Genomic DNA, 21210 nt, shown 5'->3' on the forward strand with positions numbered 1-21210 from the left:
GAACAAAAGAGCAAGTCCTCCATCAAAAACTGGGGAAATAATTACCTGTAAGTTTGCTCACTTACAATTTTTAACAAAACATATTCCATAAAGGAATATACTTTAGCCTATGGATCTCCAGCTTCTCTGGAGATTCATAGGCTAAAGTACAGTATGGAGCAATATGCAAGTAATGAGCCAACCCCGGTAGACAAGAGCAGTGCAGCTAAACCAATGACAGATACATCTACTGAGCATGAAGAGTGTGGCTGGACTCGAGACAAAGAACAAGTCCCCAGCTCATCTCAACACAGGAGATGTTTGCAACACTGCCCTATGCTCCATCTCCACTACCAGCATCACTGAAACCACTACTGCTCTACAACCACTTGGGTATAAGATCAAGGATGCAAGCAGATGAAGACAAAGGCTGGAAAGATGTTGATGCAAGCTGCAGAAGGGTGTCAAAATGAGGTACAGCAAGCTGTCCAAAACAGAGGCTCTAGATGCCACCAAACAAAGGCTGCAAGCTCTGAGAAGAAGGCTGAAGACATATACCAGAGAAGAATAAATGGCCTTCTGGTAAAAGCATGTATTGATGTGCCATCCTGGAGGAGCTGGACTTCCTGTGCAACCTCTGTGGGGTCCAGGTATCACCTCATGCAAGCAGCAGTGACTCTGACTCCAGCTAAATGAGAAGAAACTGTCCAAAAAGATGAGGGAAACGTGTCCTCCACCTGCAAAACCATTTGTTTCTTCTGTTTTCTCACTAACAGCTAAAGCTTCATGTTTTTCCCCCATTACACTGATATAATAAGATGAAGAAAAGAAAAAACACACCCGGTTGATAACATATTCACAGACAATTTATTTTTGATTGAAATTATTTCACATCATAGTTGTTATTTTCCTGTTGAAGATCTTTTGTATTTTTATTACAACAGCCACAGAGCAGCAGCAGCAGCAATAATAATAACTCGGCAGGAGAAGCAGATCAATGCGACCGAAAGACTGAAAAAGAGAGAGAAACATGATGGGCGCCCCTTTTCCAGCTGCCAACAAAATGATTTTACTACAAGGAATGGGAAATAAAGTTGAAGTAGTTGCATTTTTTTTTCAGTCTGTCAGATTTGTCTGACCCTGTTCCTTCCATAACAATGGTTAAGACTCGAGCACAGCTGTACATGACGCAGGTGTGGTAGAAACTTTACAAAAAAATGTTTTTTTTATTAAAAAAAGGTGACAGATGAACGGGGAGGAAAGCGCAGTGAGCTCCACAGGAAATAGGAGACATGGCCGAACAGGAGAGACGGTACTTTTCAACCAGCACATGTTCTAGAGTAACACTTAAAAAAAAAAGAAAGAGAAACATAATAATAATCTCAACATGCTGGACCCCAGGCTCACAGTTTGGACAAGTCAACGTGGCCTAAAACAACCCACTATGGGAAATGGGCTCATCTGCTTTCACGCCAAGTTTGATGAATTACCTCTGGGATTAAGGGTGAAGCTACAGCCACGAGCTCCTTACCTCAGCCAGTTTTCCCTACTATTACAGTCTCTGGAGATCCTACGCTGCACTGAAGCTCAGTGTTGTGTTGCAGGTTGCTTGTAGCCTAAAAGCTGCTAAGCTGTGATCACAATCTGGAGACCACTGGGTGATGTTTGTTTTTCTGCTTTATCTTATTTTAATAGCATTAGTCGTACACCCTGTAACAACCCCCATAAAGGCCACAAGCACATTGGTCTAGCAACAAGGATGTTTAAAATAATAGCGTAGCTGGAGTTTTGATCCATTTAGACTTCGTCCCCCGTCCTTTGTGTGCCTTGGAAGCAGTGCGAGAAAACCCTTCTAGTCTGTTTTAGCTCCTCCCTCCTCCAGCATGACATCATAAAGATCCTAGACCAGAAAAAAGAAACTTTCTGAAACTGAGTGTTTCGATCAGGCTCGAGCTCGTGGATTACTCGCACATACCTCATTATCTGAAACTCTGGTATTGTATTGGAAGGACTATTTTACCTTTCGATAAAGTCAAGGTAACCATTTCTCCTGATACGCTGAGCTAACCAGCCGATGGCTGTGGCTTCACGTCAACCAGATAAACGTGATATTGGTATCAGGATTCTTCATGTCACTCTTAAAATAGAGTCAAACCGTTCATCCTTCAAAACCATCGGGGATAAAAACAACTACAGTAAAATCAGACTGAATCATCGGTTCGCTGATGTGTGGAATCACCAACTTTATTTAATATGATCACAGTCAGCGTGATCCACATACGATACGATTCGTGATATAAAAAATGGCCATCGTTTAAATGATTAAATCTCGGCTTCAGTCCAAAGGCGCCAAGTGTCATTGGCTGTTTTAGAAAATCAACATGAATAAAGCTTTAACTGCCTCAAACAGCAGACTCATGGGTAGATCCTGGCTATGACCAATCACAAAACAGCCGGATGGGATGTCTCCATTTCAGTCCTCAACCTGGTGAGATAGTGATCAAACCCTTTATGGTATTTTTACAAAACAAAATAACAAAATAACGAAAAAACATATCCGATGACGCGGCAACATTTACGTGCAAAAAACCTTAAACAACAAAAACACCGGAAACAAATGTTTGATTAAAGTGATCGAATGAGAGAAACATAAAATATAACACGCATTGAAAACATTTTTTTTAGATTACAGAGCACTTTGTGTGAAAAGAAGAAAAACAAAAAAACAACCACACACATTAAGATGAAGGCAACAACAGCCTGCCGAAGAAAAGGAGGCTGAGAGAAATACAGAAAGGAGATGAAGAAGGGCGAGGATTCAAAAATGGTTCAAAGAGAGAAAGGTAGAAGACGACTATATACACTCATATGTACATCATACGGGATATGAAAAAAAGAGCACAATGTCCTAAAGCTAGACCCGAAGATGGCCGTACACAAACCGCACCTACAGGCCAAACAGAAAACTGTCGTGGCACCCAATAAATAGGAAACAAAGCGCTTCGTAGCGGACGGCGTCCTGTCCTCTGATTCAACAAGCATCTGGAGCGTTCCCCAGGTCGACACGAATAAATAAAATGGATGGATGCAGTTGCGCTTGCCTTGAGTTTCCAAGACAAATCCGCCCAAACCACGCGCACACGGGGAGGAGAATAGATTCTGACAGACTTGCAGTGTGTCAGGGCAGTTACCACATCGTATGAAACGCTGCCACAACAAACAGGCAACACTTTGAGGGAATGTACACGGGCAAATAGAAGGTGCCCCACCCTCCCCGATTACTCGTCCCTTATTGTGATCGAATATGTACAAGAATTTTGTCCCATCCTCTGATAAGAATTAGCCTAAAAATGTCATCCACGTGATATGGCGTAATATAAATACAGCAGAGTGATTCAAAACAGGTCGTGGGACAGGTAAAAAGACACAACAAGTGACTCATCCGCTAGAGGCACTGCGACTCCTCCGCTCGGACCTCAGAAAAGGGGGTCGGAGAGGCAAACGGCGTCAGGGGGGCGACACCACGCTCAGGTTTGCCTCAAAAAAACAAAGCAGAGTAAAGACGTTTGGCGAGTTCTTTGCTTCAAAAGCGTCCCAAAGCACCTGCACGGCGGGGACCAAAAACGAGAGCAAAGGGGGATATGAAAATATACAACTCTCAGCTGGTGATGGGTCTGGTTTAAACAGGTCCGATTTCAGAAGTCCACTCTGAAGTTTGCCACCGCGGCTTTGGTACACGGACGTCCATGTGCGGCGGCGATCTGCGAGGGCTTCTTGGATAATGCGATGCAAAAAAAACAAAAAGCTGTGTACTTTGATACCTCCCAACGAAATCCAGGAAAGACAATGTGTCGGAGGTTTTAAAGACAACTTATAAATATCAGTCAGTCCCAGACCACCCAGCTACTGCTACACAACTGTCCTATTAAATAGAAACGGGAGAGCTTCAGCACGCACACTGAAGGCAATTTAAAAAGGACCAAATATTGCCATCACCCTTGACATTCCTGCAGAGCTCCCAAAATGTCATCGTTGGGGAGGTGATGGGGAGGGAGGTGGGCATCTCCTTATGTTTTATATAGAAAGACACAATATATGAAAGCACAGATGTCTGGAAAAATATGTTAATTCAAGTTGATAAAAACCTTTTTTGTTTTCTTTTTCTCCTTTTCGCGAGTTGTACATGAGGAGTAGGCACAGTCTTCTTTTCTCTGAGGTAGCACCTCATTTTCCCAGTGAAAGATTGGAAAAGGCCGGAATTTGATCCTGAAAACTGACAGCAAAGAGAGAGCGAGGACTCGATAACAGTTGACTGCGTCCGTCGGGAGAGCTACATCGTGGATCGGATCAAAGACGAACTGGAAGGCGAGCTGCTGCGTCCATCCAGCCTTCGTTCCATGAGGGGCAAACGCCAGCGAGAGGCTCCGGGGGGGGAAGCCTTCCTCGATTCGGGATTTCATTATGAGGTGCACACGCAGAGGTTTGAGAGGGGAAAAAAAAGAGTGATTATGAAAACTGAGAGACTACGTATGAAAGGACGGGGCAAAGGGTAAGGACAGAGGGAGCAGGGTTCCGGTATTTCAGTACATCGGGTCCTCTCGTTCTCTGATGTCGTTTGTAAAAAAAACCAAAAAAACAACAAGGGCCTTCGAGGTAAGAGGAGCGATGAGTTTCACAAAGTTCCTTCCCGGTGACGGTGTCACTTTGCGGGATCGGTGATGAAACTGGTGAAGGCTCCTCCTCATAGCAAGTGTCTAATCAGACGGGGTGATCCTCAGGCCGGGTGATGTTAGGGTTCCTGGTGTAATGATGGCGTCGATGAAATGTGTGTGTGAGTTTGTGTGCAGTGTGTGATCGTGCTTGTGTGTGTCTCGGCATGTAAAGGGGCTGCTGAAAGCTTGGCCGATCACCATGCTTCAGTGTACCGAACATCAACATCCTTCAGGTTAGGCAGTTTGGCCTGGAGAGGAACACAAACAATATACACTTCAGTTGAGATTAGTTTTATTTAAACAGCAACAAATTTAAACAGGCACTTTAAATTGTAAGACAAAGGCCAAATAATAAAGAAAAAACCCCAACAATCAAACAACCCTCCTATGAGCAAGCACTTGACAACAGTGGGAAGGAAAAACTCCCTTTTAACAGGAAGAAACCTCCAGCAGAACCAGGCTCAGGGAGGGATTTCATTCATAACTGTGCTTAAAAATTCAGTGGAGGGTATACAATACCTTAAAAAAAACCAACTAACTAAACCACCAAACAACTGATGGAGATGCACTGATGTGTTGCATGAAAAACACCAGCAGAGAGCAGTCTTTAATGGCGATAAGTGCAGCTGAGCTCAGAAAGCTGTGAAACACGGAAACAGGAAGTAGTACACCAACTATTTTAACAACTACTGTTTGTCAATATTTTAGCATTAGTCCCAGTGATAAAGGTGAGCCAGCAACATCGATAAAGCTGCGTTTAAGCTCCTTAGCATGCACAACAACAACGCAAGCCCAGACATGTCTGAGAGCGAGAGCCACGTGTACCTAAACACTAAGCTACCTAAACACCCTTCAAGGCATCACAATCACTGGCAAGAAAACTGTTCCTACTAAAGGTGAAAACAACTTGTTTCACCACTGGTGACAAAAACACACTGCTGAGTACAGCCAGGCTATAAAGGCACACAAGGAGGAGATGCTAGCAGCTGCTGATGTGCTGCCCAAAAGTAAACAAATGACCCCTCCAAGCATTGTTAGAGTGCTCGCTAGCTGCGCTCCATGTGAGAGGAAGAATAAACAGTGGATGGAAATTTCTGGTGCAGTTACATAGTGGAAAAGCAGAGCTTTAAGCAGCTGGTTAAAAAGCTCAGCCAAGACTCAAAATCCCACGTAGAAAATATTCCTCAGATTCAGTTTTATTATGTGACATTACTGCCTCGACCGCCTCGAGGGATTGTGCAGCTTAATGTTAAATGATCAAATTGACTTTAGCTGTCAGTAAAGCACAGTTTTAGCTATCATGGGGTCAGATGTTGGTGGCTTTGTCAAAACCATTTATTTTCACTGTATTAATACAAAAAATATGTATGCATCTATCAGTCCATTCCAAATTACTCTGTGTAGACATCAGATATAAGACCTCTCTTCAAAGCGATAAAGGTCCCGAGGCATGCTTTTTTCCATTCATTTAGCATTAGGTGCCACACAGAAACAGAACAGCAGGGGAACCATTTAACACTGACTGAATTACCTTGAGGTCCTCGTATGTGTCTGCTGTGAGCTTGGTGCTGTTCATGTTCAGGCTGCACAGACTCTTCATGGCTGAAACAGGCAGACATTTGCACTTAGAGTTGACACACACACACTATCAAGGACATTCACTGTGTCATAAAAATGCTTCCTATGCAAGATGTCTTACAACTGAGCGCCAGGAGACCAGCATCAGTGACGGGAGTCTCACACAGGTTCAGAACCTGAAGGCAGGCCAGATGCTCGGATAACAACCTCAGTCCTGCATCCCCAAACTGAAGCATGGAACAAAGCAAGGAAAGGGCAGCTGTTAGGCATCTGTAGGCTCATAGACAGTCATGATTTCCTTGTGCAGCTGTGTTTACCTGTGTGGACCAGAGGTTGAGCTGTTTGAGTGAAGGCAGCTTGATGAGCTGCTCAGCACAGGCACTGGTGACATTGGTGAAAGCCAGGCTCAGGTTCTCCAAGTTCCCAAAAGAACCTGAACTGAGCAGGCGGGCCAGGTCCGCATCCTAGAGAGGTGATGACAGGTTATTGTAAGAGTTAAATCAAGAGTTTTGCTTCTTTTCCAAGACAGTGTCTGTGTCAGCAGTGCGATCTCACCGTGGACTTGGAGGGCAGAGTCAGCCGGGTAGGGCCTCCTTTTCTTTGCTGAGGAGAAAATAGAAAGAAAGATGGCGTCTGAGCTTGAGGCCTTGCAGGAATCGTTTCTAACAGTAGATGGCACGTGTGAGCAGCTGCAGGCGTTTCCCACTGAGGCACATCTCTGATCACCTCGTGTTTAATTTCAGTAATAAGATGCTTTAAAAATGCTTCCCGTCCTGCTTCAGTTAGAACCACTAATAAAAAATTATTCTCCTACATAACATAAATGTGGTGTTTCTGGGGCAAGATTTTGGCCTGCACAGTAATGACCTGCAAATTCACTGATGAAATTCAGTTCTGCATCATCAATTGGGAGACAGATTATTATGTTTTAACCTTAAACAGCAGCACATTTTGTTTTAGCTCTATTCTCTCTCCTTCACTCACAAACTCTCTTTACATCCATTTTATTCAATTATCTAACACTGCATTTCAAGTTTATTGAGAGATAACGGTGTACCGCTGTGTTGGTGTGATAAAGAAAACAGCTGGTTACTGGGAAGGCCTTTTAAAAAGGAGGCGAGATAAGTTATGGAATATAGACATGTTTATTTGAATTGCAAATAAATGGAGTCTACATATCAGCGTAAATGACGTATGTTAAGCAAATATAAGATAAATGTGTTGTTTTATCACTTATTTTAACAGAACTATGACAGCAGTAATAAGCAGACACTTTTTTGATATAAAGTTGTTAATTTTACAGATTTAGACTACTTTGCTTCCATAACATGCCGTCTTTTTCAGATTTTTTAATATAAAATGTGTGTTGTGTAAATCGTCTAAGGAAATGTAGTGACATTTATATCAAATATACACTAAAAAACACAAACTTTTATAATTGGAGAAGAGTACAAGAGTCTAAACTTTACTGTGAATTTGAAAAGTGTGTGACAACTATACATTGTAAGCACATTGGCAGTTTCACATGCATGTATTTTCTGCAGATTCTAGCTATCATTATTATTATCATCAGTTTCTCCCAACACCTGTCTCTGCTGCTGCTCTGAAGGAAGAAAAAAACTACAACCTCCAAAGATTTTTAGAGTAAACGGCAGGATTTTATATCCAAACGTGTTCATACACATAATATTTGACATGTGGATGCGTGTAAATGCACCTTATGTCTTCCTTTTGTCCCTAATGTGTGCATGACCTCTCAGACTGTCAACAACCATCACCAGTGTGTTAGAATTGCAGACTGACAATTATCTACAACCAGGTCACATGCGTTACTGACGACACATGAATTTGCAGTAATGAGAAGCTGGTGACTTTATTTTTCCGTGCACCCGCAGCAGCGTGCTGGCAGCAGCGTGCTGGCTGCAGGCCTCGGCGCTCCTACTAAATAATGAGAGTGTGAGGTGGAGTTGGAACTCACCAGCTCTTTGAGCTCTCTCTGTCGGTCGCAGAGCTGCTCGTACATGCGGAGCCCCACCTGGGTGCTCTCCAGGGTGGAGATGATCTGCAGCTGGGTGTCTTTATTTTCAATGATGTTGTACTCCAGCATCAGACACAGGATCTGGAAACATGTCATGCACAAGTTAAAGCTGCTGATATACTGAAACACCAGAACATGTGATGAAACCAACACGTAGTGCAGCCCAGTGTTGGTAAATGGATTTTCTACTCTTAATCTACTCGACCTGACTCATTCACAAATTCACACAAGTACTTTTTTCTATGTCTAAGACTCACATTCACCCTCCAATTAATCCTTTTAGAGCAGCTTGGCATCCAGCATGTTGTCCAAGGATACTTTGGCATGCAGACTGGAGCAGCCAGTGATCGAACCACCAATTAGTCAATGACCTAAACTACCTCCTGAGCTACAGCTATGCCAGATAGTAATATTAAACTCCCAAACTGCACATGGGTGGACTAAATAGAGACTAAGGTGAGAATAAAATGACCAAAATGCCATGCAAAACAACCGCAAAGACTCAAAATGTCCAAAATAATGAAATGATCAGAAAGAGAGATGTGGAGAAATGAACAAAAACAAGACAATATAGCAACAAATACTAATTTTAAAAGAAGAAATGATTAAAACGAGACTGGAAACATCCACATAAAGAGGTAAAGTGACTTAAAAGTGAGACAGATATGGCCACAGTGTGGCCAAAAAAAAAAGTTACTAGAGTGAGGAAACGACTGGAAAGTGAGGCTGAGGAGCAACAAACCAAATGTGATGCAGAAAATCTATAAAGTGATAAAGACTAAAATAAAATCTGTACACAAACTACTGCGGTGACACCAAATGACCACAAACAAAAAGATAAAAAATGGCCTCAGAGACGCATAAAGTAAGGAAATGTGGTCAAAAGTGTCCACCAAGAGACAGAAACATGAACAAGATGACCAAAATGTGAAAACGTACAACCAGAAAGTGATAAATTACAGAGATGTGATGCGATAAGACCAAAAAGGTTAGAATAAAAACAACCACGGAGCAGTGTAGAAACACCCCACAGTGACCCAAAGAATCCACAAAAAGACACAAAACTGCAAAATGTGTATATATTTAGGAGAGCAGGACATAATTCATGGTTATAAGGTAGAAAGATTGAAAATCATCCACCTCCACCATGGTTTGGTTTCCACGGAGGGCCAGCAGCATGCAGGGGCCCAGCTTATTTTCAGCCAGAGAGAGGAGGAACTTCTTGGTCTTATAGCAGGAGCCCATCAGGATATGAACCTGGAGGATGGAAGGAAGAGCAGGAGGTGGGTCACGTTACAGTTCAGGATGACTGTGTCGATGCTTACGTGTGCACATGTGTGTTCATACACTCACCATACTAGCAAAGAGCTCTCCGTCGTCATCACAGGCCACGCCTCCTGGACTGTAGAGCTGGAACCAGCCATCTTTCCCTGAACGCACGCTGAGCAGGCAGGAGTGGACCTGGAAAGCACACATACAGGGTGACTCTCCTTTCTTAGGCTTAAAGCAGAGATCAACCTGAACACACACACACACACACACACCTCCTGCCGAGGGTCCTCTGCAAACCTCTGAATGACATATTTCAGCTCCCTGTTTAGAGACAGAAATATCAAGACACAAAGGTCAGTTTGTTTGAAAGCTCGAGTTCACCTCATTTATCAGGAGCATGTCTCGGTTACTTACTTTGTGAATTTGGCATGTGCAAGAGCCCTGCAGAGAAGACAGAGATATGTGAGGTGTTACAGCCTTAAATACATGAACGCATTTTTAAATGCAGCGTGACTCAGAGCTGATCTTTATGGCACATCTGTGCTTTCTGGAAGCTGCCTCGGCATCACGTCTGCGCTTTCTCTAACAGTGATGTCAAGCTGATGACACAGAGGCATGGTGTTACTTTGTGTTGGTGGATACGGTCCACATGCAGAGGGAGTGCAGAGCTCATTATGACTTTTCCAGCACGTGTACGCATGACTTCTATGAACTGTTTGTTACCCAGATCAGCGATTCCCAAATGGCGTGCCGAGACACCCCGGTGAGCTGGGAGATGAATCCAGGGATTCTGTGACAACTGTGCATTTTTGTTACAATGCACAACTGCACAGAAAGTTATGAATGAATTACTTGACTCTGTGTGTACTTTGCACTCGTTTCCTCTATAAAAATATGCCACAGGCTCTGATCTGCAGAGTGGATCAGATTCTTGTGAGGAGCCAATGACAACCAGAGACCATCTGTAAAAGATGGATCATAGCTACTGAACGTCCCCCCCACTGTTGTCATAACAATGCAACCATGAGTGGAAAGTACAGGGAAGACATGGAGGGCCATTTTTCTAGGAAAAACCATGTTGGTGCTCATCAGTGCGTCACTGTAAATATACAAGCACAGTAAAAAGAAAGCACAAACTTTCTATTGGAAGATTTTTACGTATCGACACTTAATAAATGATCTAATCCTTAACGGGTCTTAAAATTAGGAAAGTACATCCAAGAAAACCTGACATGTTACACTGTGCCAGCATGTATTAAACAAAATCTAACTCAAATGCTTTAGTAATGTAGTAATGTAATCATTTTCTGCATGGCTCTATCACTCTCTCACATCACTGTGGAGGAATTTTGGCCTACTCTTATTTACAGCTCTGGGGTTTGCAGAGCTCTCTGAAGGTCCAACCACAGCATTTCAGCCGGGTTGAGGTCTGGACTGTGATTGGGCCACTGCAGCACCTTGATGCTGTAAAACAAGCCTAAATCATCATCCCTCCACCGCCGTGCTGACCTGTCTGTGAAACATCTCCACTTTGGTCTCTCTCCAAAGGACAGAAGTTATTTTCCAGAAGCAATGTAGCTTTGCAAGCCTGAGCTATGCTGCCATGTTCTTCAGAGAGAAGAGGCGTTCTTCTGCAAGCCAAAGAAGCCCTACTTATTCAATTAACTGTATTTTAACCTTTTATCTTAACCTTTGAAGATTGCCTTGAATTTTTTGTCATGAATCTTTCTCACTGTACAACAATGGATTACAGATTGTTTGGAAACGGCCTTATAACCTTTCTGAGATTGATGCACAGCAACTGTTGCTCCTCTAAGATGAGCGCTGATATCTTTCCTCCTTGGCGTTGTGTTAACACACACCTGACTGCTCCAGAACTGCAAACTGCCGATACCTCTGCTTTAATGGAGCCTCTCACACTTGCCAAGAATTAATTAATCAAGTGCATCTGATGTCCTGATACATAAATCCTTACAACTGACATTATTTTCTTGTGACCATGACTATAATTAGCTGGTGCACAATAAAATGGAATGCACCGAAAGCTCGTGTGTTTACATATTTGTTAGTTTTTACAGCATAAAACATCCCGTTTCCACCTTATTCAACAGATTTCACAGAGAATGTTTCGTTCTCATCTAAGTCATGTCTGTGACTGCCAGACTGCCACAAACATTCACTTGGGCTCAAGGATGAACGATTAGATCTTGGTGGTCAAAGATAAAGGTCGCTGTGACCTCACAAAACATGTTTTGGCTAGCAGTAAAGAATTTTGATGCTGGTCACTGAAAAATGTCAAGTGGAAAGAAGCGTCACTGGTTAACCAAACAGCTTCTGTTGCCTATCACAGAACCTTTGGCTGGCAGATCGTGGTGTTTCCAGACATTTTGAAATGGTGGGAGCACGACTGAAAACAAAGCAAGAAGATCCCACAGTGAAGCAGTTCAAATATCATTTAAAAAGTATTATTTAAAAATACTTCATATAGCTATTAAAAAACCCTCTTTGTTCGTGGCATTATTCATGTAGTATGGGATGATAATTATGGAATCATTAACGTGTGACTAACAACTTGTAATGTGTTAATTAGTCCTCTGCATGCATATGCTTCTCACTCTGTACGAGATGACTCACTCTGTCCAAAGCTAAAGGGTTCTGGGGAATATTGTTGCTTTTCCTAATGACGCCTGAAGACATCAGCCAGGTAACAGTGGCGCAGGTGGGTTCCCCAGCTAACGAAACAACAAGTTGTTGTCTAGTTGCCGTTAATGAAGCTCGGGATCAGGCAGCCAATTACAAAGACAGCTCTGGGCTACTTATGTCTAACAACAGCGGGCTCGCTGGGGGTAGGAATCCGCCCCCCACCCTAGTCTGCGATCCTTTGGGAAGCACGGTAATGTACCTCACCACGTCAGCAGTGACACCCCCACGGGTCCTCATCAGAAATATGTGCACACCCTGAGAGACAGCGACAGCGAGTCTGTGGGGACTGGCTTGTTTTTGGAACCAGGCTCAAGTGGCCACAACAGGAACTGCAGTTTTTGTTGGGCTTCCGCACAGCTTCACTGTTCAGCCCCAGAGGCACACGTTGGGTTTTAATTGACGTTCCCACAGCAGGAACCCCAAATTCTCTGCTGTTTGGAGCAGTCCCCAGTGCTCTGTGTAGTGCAGCGGTCCAATCCCCGGGCCACGGCCCGGGCCGGTCTGTGAGTCGTTTGGTACCGGGCCGCGACAGTTGAGGCTCCGGTGTGAAATTTATGGTTTTCAGCGTTTTTATCGTTAACTCGGTTTCCCTGGGTCTTTCCCGTGTTGTAGTTGTGTGTCTTATTTTGAAAGAAATATTTACGCGTTACCATAGCGACCAGAGAGGAGGATGTTACTCTGAATGTCGTTGGCGCATTTTCAGGAGGACGCTGCTAAAGTTACACAATTACACAGTGAATTCACTTTTATTATTATATTTACAAAATCCCACAGTTTTTGTCTCGGTCGTATCATTTTATTTTGTTGTATTTATCCGTGACACCTTAAAGGCCGGTCCGTGGCACAAATAAGGTTGGGGACCGCAGGTTCAGTGGCCTCCATGAACACAAGGTGCTTTTTGGTCTTTCATCATTAATAACATAAATTATATTATCCAGCATTCTAACTCATGCAATACTTTTTGATAGTTCGACACATTTTTAATTAAAAAAAAGATGTTTTTTGGAGATTTTTCTCCAAATCCGAGTTCTGTGCTTTTTTCAAATATGTGTCTGTGTGTTTATGAATGGAGCCTGCTCAAACCACTGGGTGACATAATGGTGGATTTATCTGTTTGTTTTTTTTAATTTGCATATCCTATTATATATGCAGCGTGCAACATATGCTACATTATCTATGATGAACACTCACTCTTTAGGGAAGGGGATGGGCTGCAGCAGGCTGGCCAGAGCAGGTCTCCAGTCGTCATAGTCTGACCTACAGCAACAGTCACAAAGCAAGAACATAGAGTCAGTGTCACCCTGTCAACCCGGAGAAAAATGGTTTTGGCGTGCTACAGCACTGACGCATTAACTCACAGCATCTTGAGGATGAGAGCGAAGCAGCCCAGCACTCGGTCAGCCTGCGCCGGCAGCTGGATGGAGAGCGTGTTGACGGCCGGGCTGACCAGCAGACAGTCGATAAGGTTGGGTTCGCTGTCGCCCCTCGTCGGCCCGCCCTTCCGCTTGGTGTTTGCCGAATTGTTGTTCCGCTCTAGCTCCACCAGGATCTCGCTGGAGTTGACAACGGAGGGAGGAGGAGAGAGCGGCAGGGAGGACGTCGGAGAGGAGATGGGGATGGTTGGAGCCACGGGGTTAGTGGGGGCTGGGGGAGGTGGCTGAGGAGGACTGGGGGTGGTAGAGAGCGGTAGGATGGTGGCAGGAGGTGGCGTTGGGGGTTCGGGCCGCAGCAGGCGCAGCGGCATCGGGGGTTTGCGGTCGTTCTGCTGTTGACAGCCGTTTCGGATTTCCTTCAGGCTGGGGGAGTTGTCCCGACTGCAACGAGCAAGAGAGGAAAACATCGGTCATGCTGGAGAGCGTGCATGAAAAAGCGTAAGCACAGATGAGAGACGCAGGTGAGATGTAGCTGGAGGCAGAAGCGATGTTTCCTGGAGTGACAGCTCCTTCGTGGGTTAGTGCTTTGGAAAAAGTGGCTCCTCTCTGGGGTGAACAGCGCTAAAGGGATGGTGATAATGAGCTGAGAGGGCCCGTGAAATCAACAAAGAGTCCAGATGGGAAACACCAGAAAGACACAATTCAAAAAATAATTCTAAAATAAATAAAAACCAAGTCCAAAATGCTGATGAATGAATGAATGTTAAATCCACACACCAATGGCTGATGCCACAGTTGCTACATCCATAAGCAATGAGCTGCATTTAATAAGAAGCAAAACTGGAAACTGTGAATAGTCCTGCAAGAACCCAACAAACCTCAGGTTATTCTTCTTAATAAACATAATCAGCTTATGTATTTAATTACTTTCCATTTATTCTTTTGTATATAATTGCTCATGTATTTCTGTGGCACTCTGGAACATTGCAGATTAGTTTAGGGCTATAAATGGCATAATGTGGTCTGATGATCGAAACAGTTACCGTCTGCTTTCCTGGTAACATCTGCAAATTGGTGTTTGTATCGTTTCCTTCATATTAGTCCTACAAGATGTGGGAAATTACCAGTCATGTGTTTGTCTAATCAATGACAACGTGAAGGCAAACAACAGAATAACCCTTCTGCTGGAACAGCAGCAAAAAGGAGCCTTAAAAGCAATGGCGTAAATACTCTCGATGAATGCTGTGGAGTGAGCTTTCTCTAGTATAAAAAGTGCAAAATGAAAACTCTGAGATGATGGAACAACAAGTGTATAGGCTGAGTGAGAGTTGGAAAGAAGAGAAGGACGAATGTGAAGGTGGTAAGACGAGTAAGCGTTTATTAAATGAGTGCGGTTCAGGGAAAAGACAAGAAGCAGAAGAAGAAGCAGATACTGTTTGCGTGTGGATATGGACGTGACTGACCTGTTGATGAACTCCTCATAACAGGAATAAATGGCAGCCAGACACACCGCCACCAGGTTTGGCAGGACACGTGGGTGAGGGCACTGGCCTGTGGGCCCGTGCATGCTGCAAAACAAACGTGCAGGTCAGAGGACAACTTGCAACTTATCTAAATCCAGTGTGAGTCTAACGATACCCGTCCTCTAAGCTGATGCTAGAGGACTACATGGTAACTGTGTACGAGCTTTCTGGGGGTACAGCCTCACCTGCACTTAAACAAAACACTGTATACTTGAATTCTTTAGGAATGCCAGTCACTAGTGACCTGTAAAGGATAGCTAGGAATGCTAGTGATTCTACTATGAGTGTAGCGGGCTACACCTGCCACGCTGGAGATGATAAGGACAAGACAATGACAGTGTTAGCTCAGAAATGCTACCGATTTGGCTCAAAATACTAGTTGGCAGTTCCAGGAAGTGTAGAGGTTGGTAAAAGTGAGTGGCTTGTCTCACGCAGTGAGGAGAAAGGTCATGCTGGCCTGTTACTTTGAACTGCTGGCCTACCACTCTTTGGTTTTCACACAGATTCAGTTCCTCCTTGCGTACGGGAAATATCTGCAGTGTGCTGCATTTTATCCAACAGCCTTTGGCTTCAAATTATATTCACTTCCTCTTAGATTGTGAATCATTCAAAGAAAAAACAAATGTACTACTTATGTGTTATTATATTGTCTATTATGAGATTTCAAAGAGCTTGTAGAGTGAGGATATACGTTGGTGCCCAGTTCCTACCACAAGGACAAGTGGACAAGAAACACACAACTCACACACACTCTACATCCAGTGTCATCAAACTCAATGTTATATTATTGATAAAATAAATAATAATAAATAAATAACTGTCCAAGTGTTCAGGCAAATTACAATCTGATGGTTTGGCAACATTTTTCTCTTTTTCTTAAAACTTTCATCTCAATAAAGCTCAGCTGAACACACGGCCTCTCCTCAGGCTCGCCGTAGACTTATTTCTGGTTTCCAGTAGACTGGTCTGGCTTTGGTCTGCGCAGCATGTTTACCCAGTATTGAAGGCAATGCCCCAAAAACGTTTTTCCCCCTTTTTAAACATCCTGCCATCCTGACCGCGAGCTACAGCTGTGGCCTCCAGAGCAATTAAATCCCACCTCACTGCATCTTTAAATAGAGGCTGTAGTCTGAAGTTATTGAGTCACAGATTACAGATTTATAGCAGCACATGCTCACCTGTGAATAAACTTCTTGACCACCTCCATTCCACCGTTGAGCTCATTAAGAGCCAGGATGTACTCCTGAGTGAAGAGACGCAGACGAGGGCACTTCCCGAAATCCTGTCAGCAACACCCAAAAGCAGAGTTAGGAATATATAATCCAAAATGCAAAATTGAATGATGAATAAAGGATATGCAGAAATAAAATGTTTTCTTATTCTCATTAGCTACTGCATACACATTTATTAAAGACAACTAGCAGAGTCTTTCTTTGCAAAACACCTAATTTAGGAGAGACTCACACTGATTACAGCTCTCGTGCTCTTTCTACACCATACTTAATCACCATTTCTATCTATTACTTAAGTTGCTGCTCATGAACCAAGGGCTTGCACAGGACTTTATGGACACTTGTGGGAACTTTACATGGCAATTCATTCATTCATGTTTTTTAAATTCTCACAGAACTGAAGACAGCAGACGGATTTAAACTCTCTCATTCAGCAAAATGCGCGCCGTCATCCACTGAGATCAGGTTTTTCCACTGGAAGCAGTGAAAACCAGTTTGAAAAATATTTCTGCCTGCATGGAAATGCTTCTGCAGAAACCCTTAATTTGAAAGCTAACGGTCTCTGGGGGATTTCTCAATATTTACCAATTTAGCGTGACGTCAAAACACAGTCCAACCCTAACCTTAGATGGGTCACAGATGATCTGGTGGGTGATACGACATTAAATTACAACACAGCACCAAACAGCTAACAGAAAGCTCCCAGGGTTAAGACGCCGCAGGAATGTGGCATTTGCAGCCAAAAACACAAAACTGCCTGCAATAAACAGTCATCAAAAGGAGAGGTGGGCTACGTGGAACCAGTAAAGATTTTTACAGCAGATCTATCGTTGCTGGGAATTACTGGTCTTGCAAAATCTTCTGCTTCCTAAAAAATTACTTTAAGAAGTCTAAAATAAGAAGAAGTCTAAGATAAAAATGGCGCTGTGCAGAAAAGCGGTACTGGACTCGTCCGATCTCACCATGTTGTGTTTGAGGATTCTCTGAACCACAGGAGTGAACACTTCGATCACAACGCTCGACCGCGGTCGCTCCCGACAGTGCTGCAACACACAAGAGCGACGGGCGTCAAAAAGGAAGCGCTTTTAATTATTTGCAATATTTACGACAGAAGAAACGTGTTCAGCATCTGATGCACAAGAGCTCACCTTACAGAAGAACTCGCACAGATCAGGTGGAGGGTGGTTGTTTTCCAGAAGAGGAGCGATGGCCTGCACAAACACACATGTACACACACAAACGCACACATACAGGTGACTATTTCCATATCATATCTCTTATTTACACAGGCCCAGAGCCAGCAGGTGAAGGAGCTGTGTAAAAACAGGCCACAGGTGAGCTACACAAACATCGCAATTTCCCTAAGCATCAAGCTCCACCCGCTCTGCCCAGTTACCACCGCGTGGGTATCGACCACCACGGTCGAAAACACACAAATAAAAAAAATGTAGCATAAAGAGAGACACAGGGACAATCTATATTCTTCAGTTTAACGAGCAAAGCAACAAAAGGGTGGACTGAAGCTTGTTAATGATTAATAAACTTGTTAAATATCAGTTTAGTGCACAGTGACAGCAAACTTACCACAATGATGTTTTCATGATCCTGAGGACTGAGGTTTGAGTTCTGCAAAGGAAGAGGAAAAAAATCAAAAATAAGGAAGAACTCATTATGATTACGGAGTAAACAATATGTCTAACGATGGAAATTCTCCACCTTAAAGGAAACGACATCATCACGGCAATGTCACGCAACACGAGTGAGTGTGCTACCTCAGCCAGCAGGGTGGAGATGATGTGCAGTGGAGCTTGGTGGATGGATTCATCCTGCAGCGGTGAGGTCAGAGCCATGTCCACCAGCGCTCTGATCTCCTTTAGCGCCACGTCCCAGCGACTCGGGTTGTTTAGGACCTTGCGATACTTGTAGATCTTTTTCTGCAGGAGAAACGACGCGGTCATGGACAGCTGAGCACTGGCCCAAAGGCCGCAGGACTGCACATAACACATCAGGGTGCTGCGTTTGTGTCTGTTTGCACAAGTATTTGCCTATGGAGGGCCCAGGAAAACTGCTTGTGTACAATGCTCCAACAAAAAAAAAACAAAGCCACATAGCTCGATGATGTAGCTGAGTGACAGCTGAGCTCACTACACTGCAGCATGAGAAGCACAGACAGAGCAGCGAATGCTTTTTATTGTTTTTAATGTTCAGTTTCACTTCAGCTTTTTCTACGTTTGAACTTCACTCTTCTGCAACTTATTGACCCACTAAAGCACAAGCAACACCAACCCACAGATGGTTGTTTGTGCCACTGTTGGTGACAATAAACAGCTACTACATGTAGGCGAAGGTGCGCGAGGCTGTCCGCAGGCAAATACCTATGCAAATGGATACAAATCCAAGACCGTAAATCCACCTTTAGACAAAAGGAACTGCAAAGATATGCAAAGAAAGAAAAAACTAAGCCCACACACAAAATACACAGAAAGAAAACAACTGTGGAAAGACACAGACCGCAAAGAGAGACAGAACAGCTACAAAGAGACAAAGAAAGTTCCTCAAAGTTGGACGGAGCAAAGAAAAAAAAGGATAAAATGTACAAAACACCAAAAAAAAGGCCAAATAAACTTATGACAATGATAAGCAAAGCAGACACAAAGCATTAGGAAATAATATAAAAGTGGTTTTTGTCTCGTTGGTCCTCCTTTGTCACAGTTTCCTCCGTGTTTGTGTTGGATTTTTATTTTAAAGGTGTCCCAGGAAATGTGTGTGTCACACACTAACCTGAAACATTTGTACAGTGCAGAAGTCATTGCAAGTACTAAGGCATACTTCCTTGTACAGCTTTATTTAGCTCTGTGAGCACAGCATGGATTCAGACCTGACAGGTTTAGAGGTCTGGTCCTCATAAAGGTCTGTGAAGTGCTATAAAATGCTGTGTGGGGTTGGGGGAAGGTGTGCAATAATAAACATCCATTTCTGATGTTTTGAGATGATAATTCTGCAGTAAATGTCACCGCGTGTGGTAATCTTTACAAAGTGGAGGACAGGGTGAAGGCTGCAGCGTGGAGCTTTAATGAGGCTGAAGAAATGATTGAATTCATAGTTAAAGAAAGAAAAAACAGTGACCTTACCTTCCACTGCAGGGAGTGAAACCACTGGTCCCTCAAGTAGCTGTTTGCAGCCTGCAGCAACACACACACACACACACACACACACACACAGACAAAATGTCAAATGATTTCGAGTATATCCTGAGACAAACTTTTGCTGCTGTGCAAAAAGTCACAAGTTCACCTTTTAGCCAGCATTAAATGACCAGATCTACAGTTTTATTAAAGACTCCTGCGCTGTGAAGAAGAGAAACAGATTTAATGCACCCATAAAAGCAAACCTAATGGTCAGAGAGCTGCTAAAACAATATCAAAAACTTGCACAGTGCTGCAACTGTCAGATGCACAGTTAACAATAACAACCATTCTGTGCATCTGCCAAGTAATCTCTAAGTAATCAAAGTAATTGTAATCTTAGTAATCTAGTCTAATTTAAAGTCTTTTAACTAAAATAAAAATGTAATAACTGGACGTGTCGGACTTCCTGATAAAGTTGATGGCATCCACAGTGAGACCGTTCCACTCGTGTCTTTAGAAACAGAGCGGTGGCTTCAAATCGCAAATATTTTGCTTGGTGATATTGTCTCAGTGGAGGGACACCAAATATGGATGTTTTATTAAATAAATTAAAATACTCTCATCTCATGCACCCCCATCGTGACACATCGCACAAACTCACATTAAACCAGCTCAACTGACAAACATCTAACAAATACGACACAAAGAATCGTCGCCTAATTTATAAATTAGATTGCCAAAAATGTTGTTACCAGTCTGAATGAGTCTTTGTCACTGAGCACAACTCAAAGGGACTCTTCTGAACCAGCTGCCGGCTGCTTTTATTCACAAACAGCGCCGCCGTTGACCCCCAGCGACAGAAATGTCTCTGAATGTCTATTATCATGAATTTCTGTCTATGGTGACAACAACAGATATGCGATTTCCAATGATATATCGTCGTTAATTGCTGTATTATCAGAAACAGATTGCATGTTATTTCCAACCCGACCCCATTCCATCGCAGTCTCACAGATTGATATATTGACTCTGTCTTATGGCAACACGTATGGCAGGTTTTAGCGACAGCATTGACAGCCTGACAATCTCATTTAACAGGAAATACATAACTGCAGTGAGATAACTTTATCTTATTGGATAAAATGGATATTGACAAAAAAGTCAAAGGAAAAAAAGGTGATAAATACTCAGGATATCACGAAACGTTGAAAATCGTAATAACGTTGCATCGTTGCTGCCGGGTGATTGCCGCTGTGCTTGCAGCAGCTTAACGTGAACGCGGATGAGCTCCGGTGTTGGATTCATTTCTACGCGTTCAGACGGAGTTCAAACCTTTTTTACATATTCGACTTACACAATGTGCTGACCCAACCCATGAGCGACGGTTACGACATTATTACTTCAAACTACTTTGTTAAGTTGCGCAGCGCTATCATGCAGTGTGCTGCACAAACTGCTTTTGTGGTTGTTCCTGGTACAGTACGTGTCTCTGGTCAGGGCTCGAAAAATCGCTAGCCCGACGTCCCGGGGCTAGCGATTTTTCCAGTCGGGCTACCAGAATCTATCCCTGCCCTGCCCGTCGGGCTATCATAGGAAGGAAAAATATATGTCAATGCTTTTGCATTCTTTCGGAAATGTAGCTGGGTAAATATGTCATTGGCATCGGTGAACC

The 21210-nt window shown here is 43.4% G+C and overlaps 1 protein-coding gene across 2 annotated transcripts in view; it reads right to left on the reverse strand.

Annotated features, from left to right (window-relative positions):
* Window positions 1-827: 827 nt before the first annotated feature.
* Window positions 828-21210, reverse strand: part of cmip (c-Maf inducing protein) — a 45903-nt gene continuing 25520 nt past the window's right edge. For both annotated transcript variants that reach the window (XM_063477573.1, XM_063477572.1), the window contains 19 exons: window positions 19542-19592; window positions 18183-18344; window positions 17995-18036; window positions 17559-17621; window positions 17373-17453; window positions 16357-16460; window positions 15119-15223; window positions 13641-14096; window positions 13474-13539; window positions 9994-10020; window positions 9852-9900; window positions 9661-9768; window positions 9448-9564; window positions 8248-8388; window positions 6825-6872; window positions 6587-6733; window positions 6391-6496; window positions 6223-6293; window positions 828-4939 (listed from right to left, as the gene is read on the reverse strand). In XM_063477573.1, the coding sequence (XP_063333643.1) occupies window positions 4886-4939; window positions 6223-6293; window positions 6391-6496; window positions 6587-6733; window positions 6825-6872; window positions 8248-8388; window positions 9448-9564; window positions 9661-9768; window positions 9852-9900; window positions 9994-10020; window positions 13474-13539; window positions 13641-14096; window positions 15119-15223; window positions 16357-16460; window positions 17373-17453; window positions 17559-17621; window positions 17995-18036; window positions 18183-18344; window positions 19542-19592 (1998 nt within the window). In that variant the 3' untranslated portion in view covers window positions 828-4885. The remainder of the gene's footprint in view (window positions 4940-6222; window positions 6294-6390; window positions 6497-6586; window positions 6734-6824; window positions 6873-8247; window positions 8389-9447; window positions 9565-9660; window positions 9769-9851; window positions 9901-9993; window positions 10021-13473; window positions 13540-13640; window positions 14097-15118; window positions 15224-16356; window positions 16461-17372; window positions 17454-17558; window positions 17622-17994; window positions 18037-18182; window positions 18345-19541; window positions 19593-21210) is intronic.

The sequence above is a fragment of the Pelmatolapia mariae genome, linkage group LG7 (genome assembly GCF_036321145.2).
Source record: "Pelmatolapia mariae isolate MD_Pm_ZW linkage group LG7, Pm_UMD_F_2, whole genome shotgun sequence".
Taxonomy (NCBI): domain Eukaryota; kingdom Metazoa; phylum Chordata; class Actinopteri; order Cichliformes; family Cichlidae; genus Pelmatolapia; species Pelmatolapia mariae.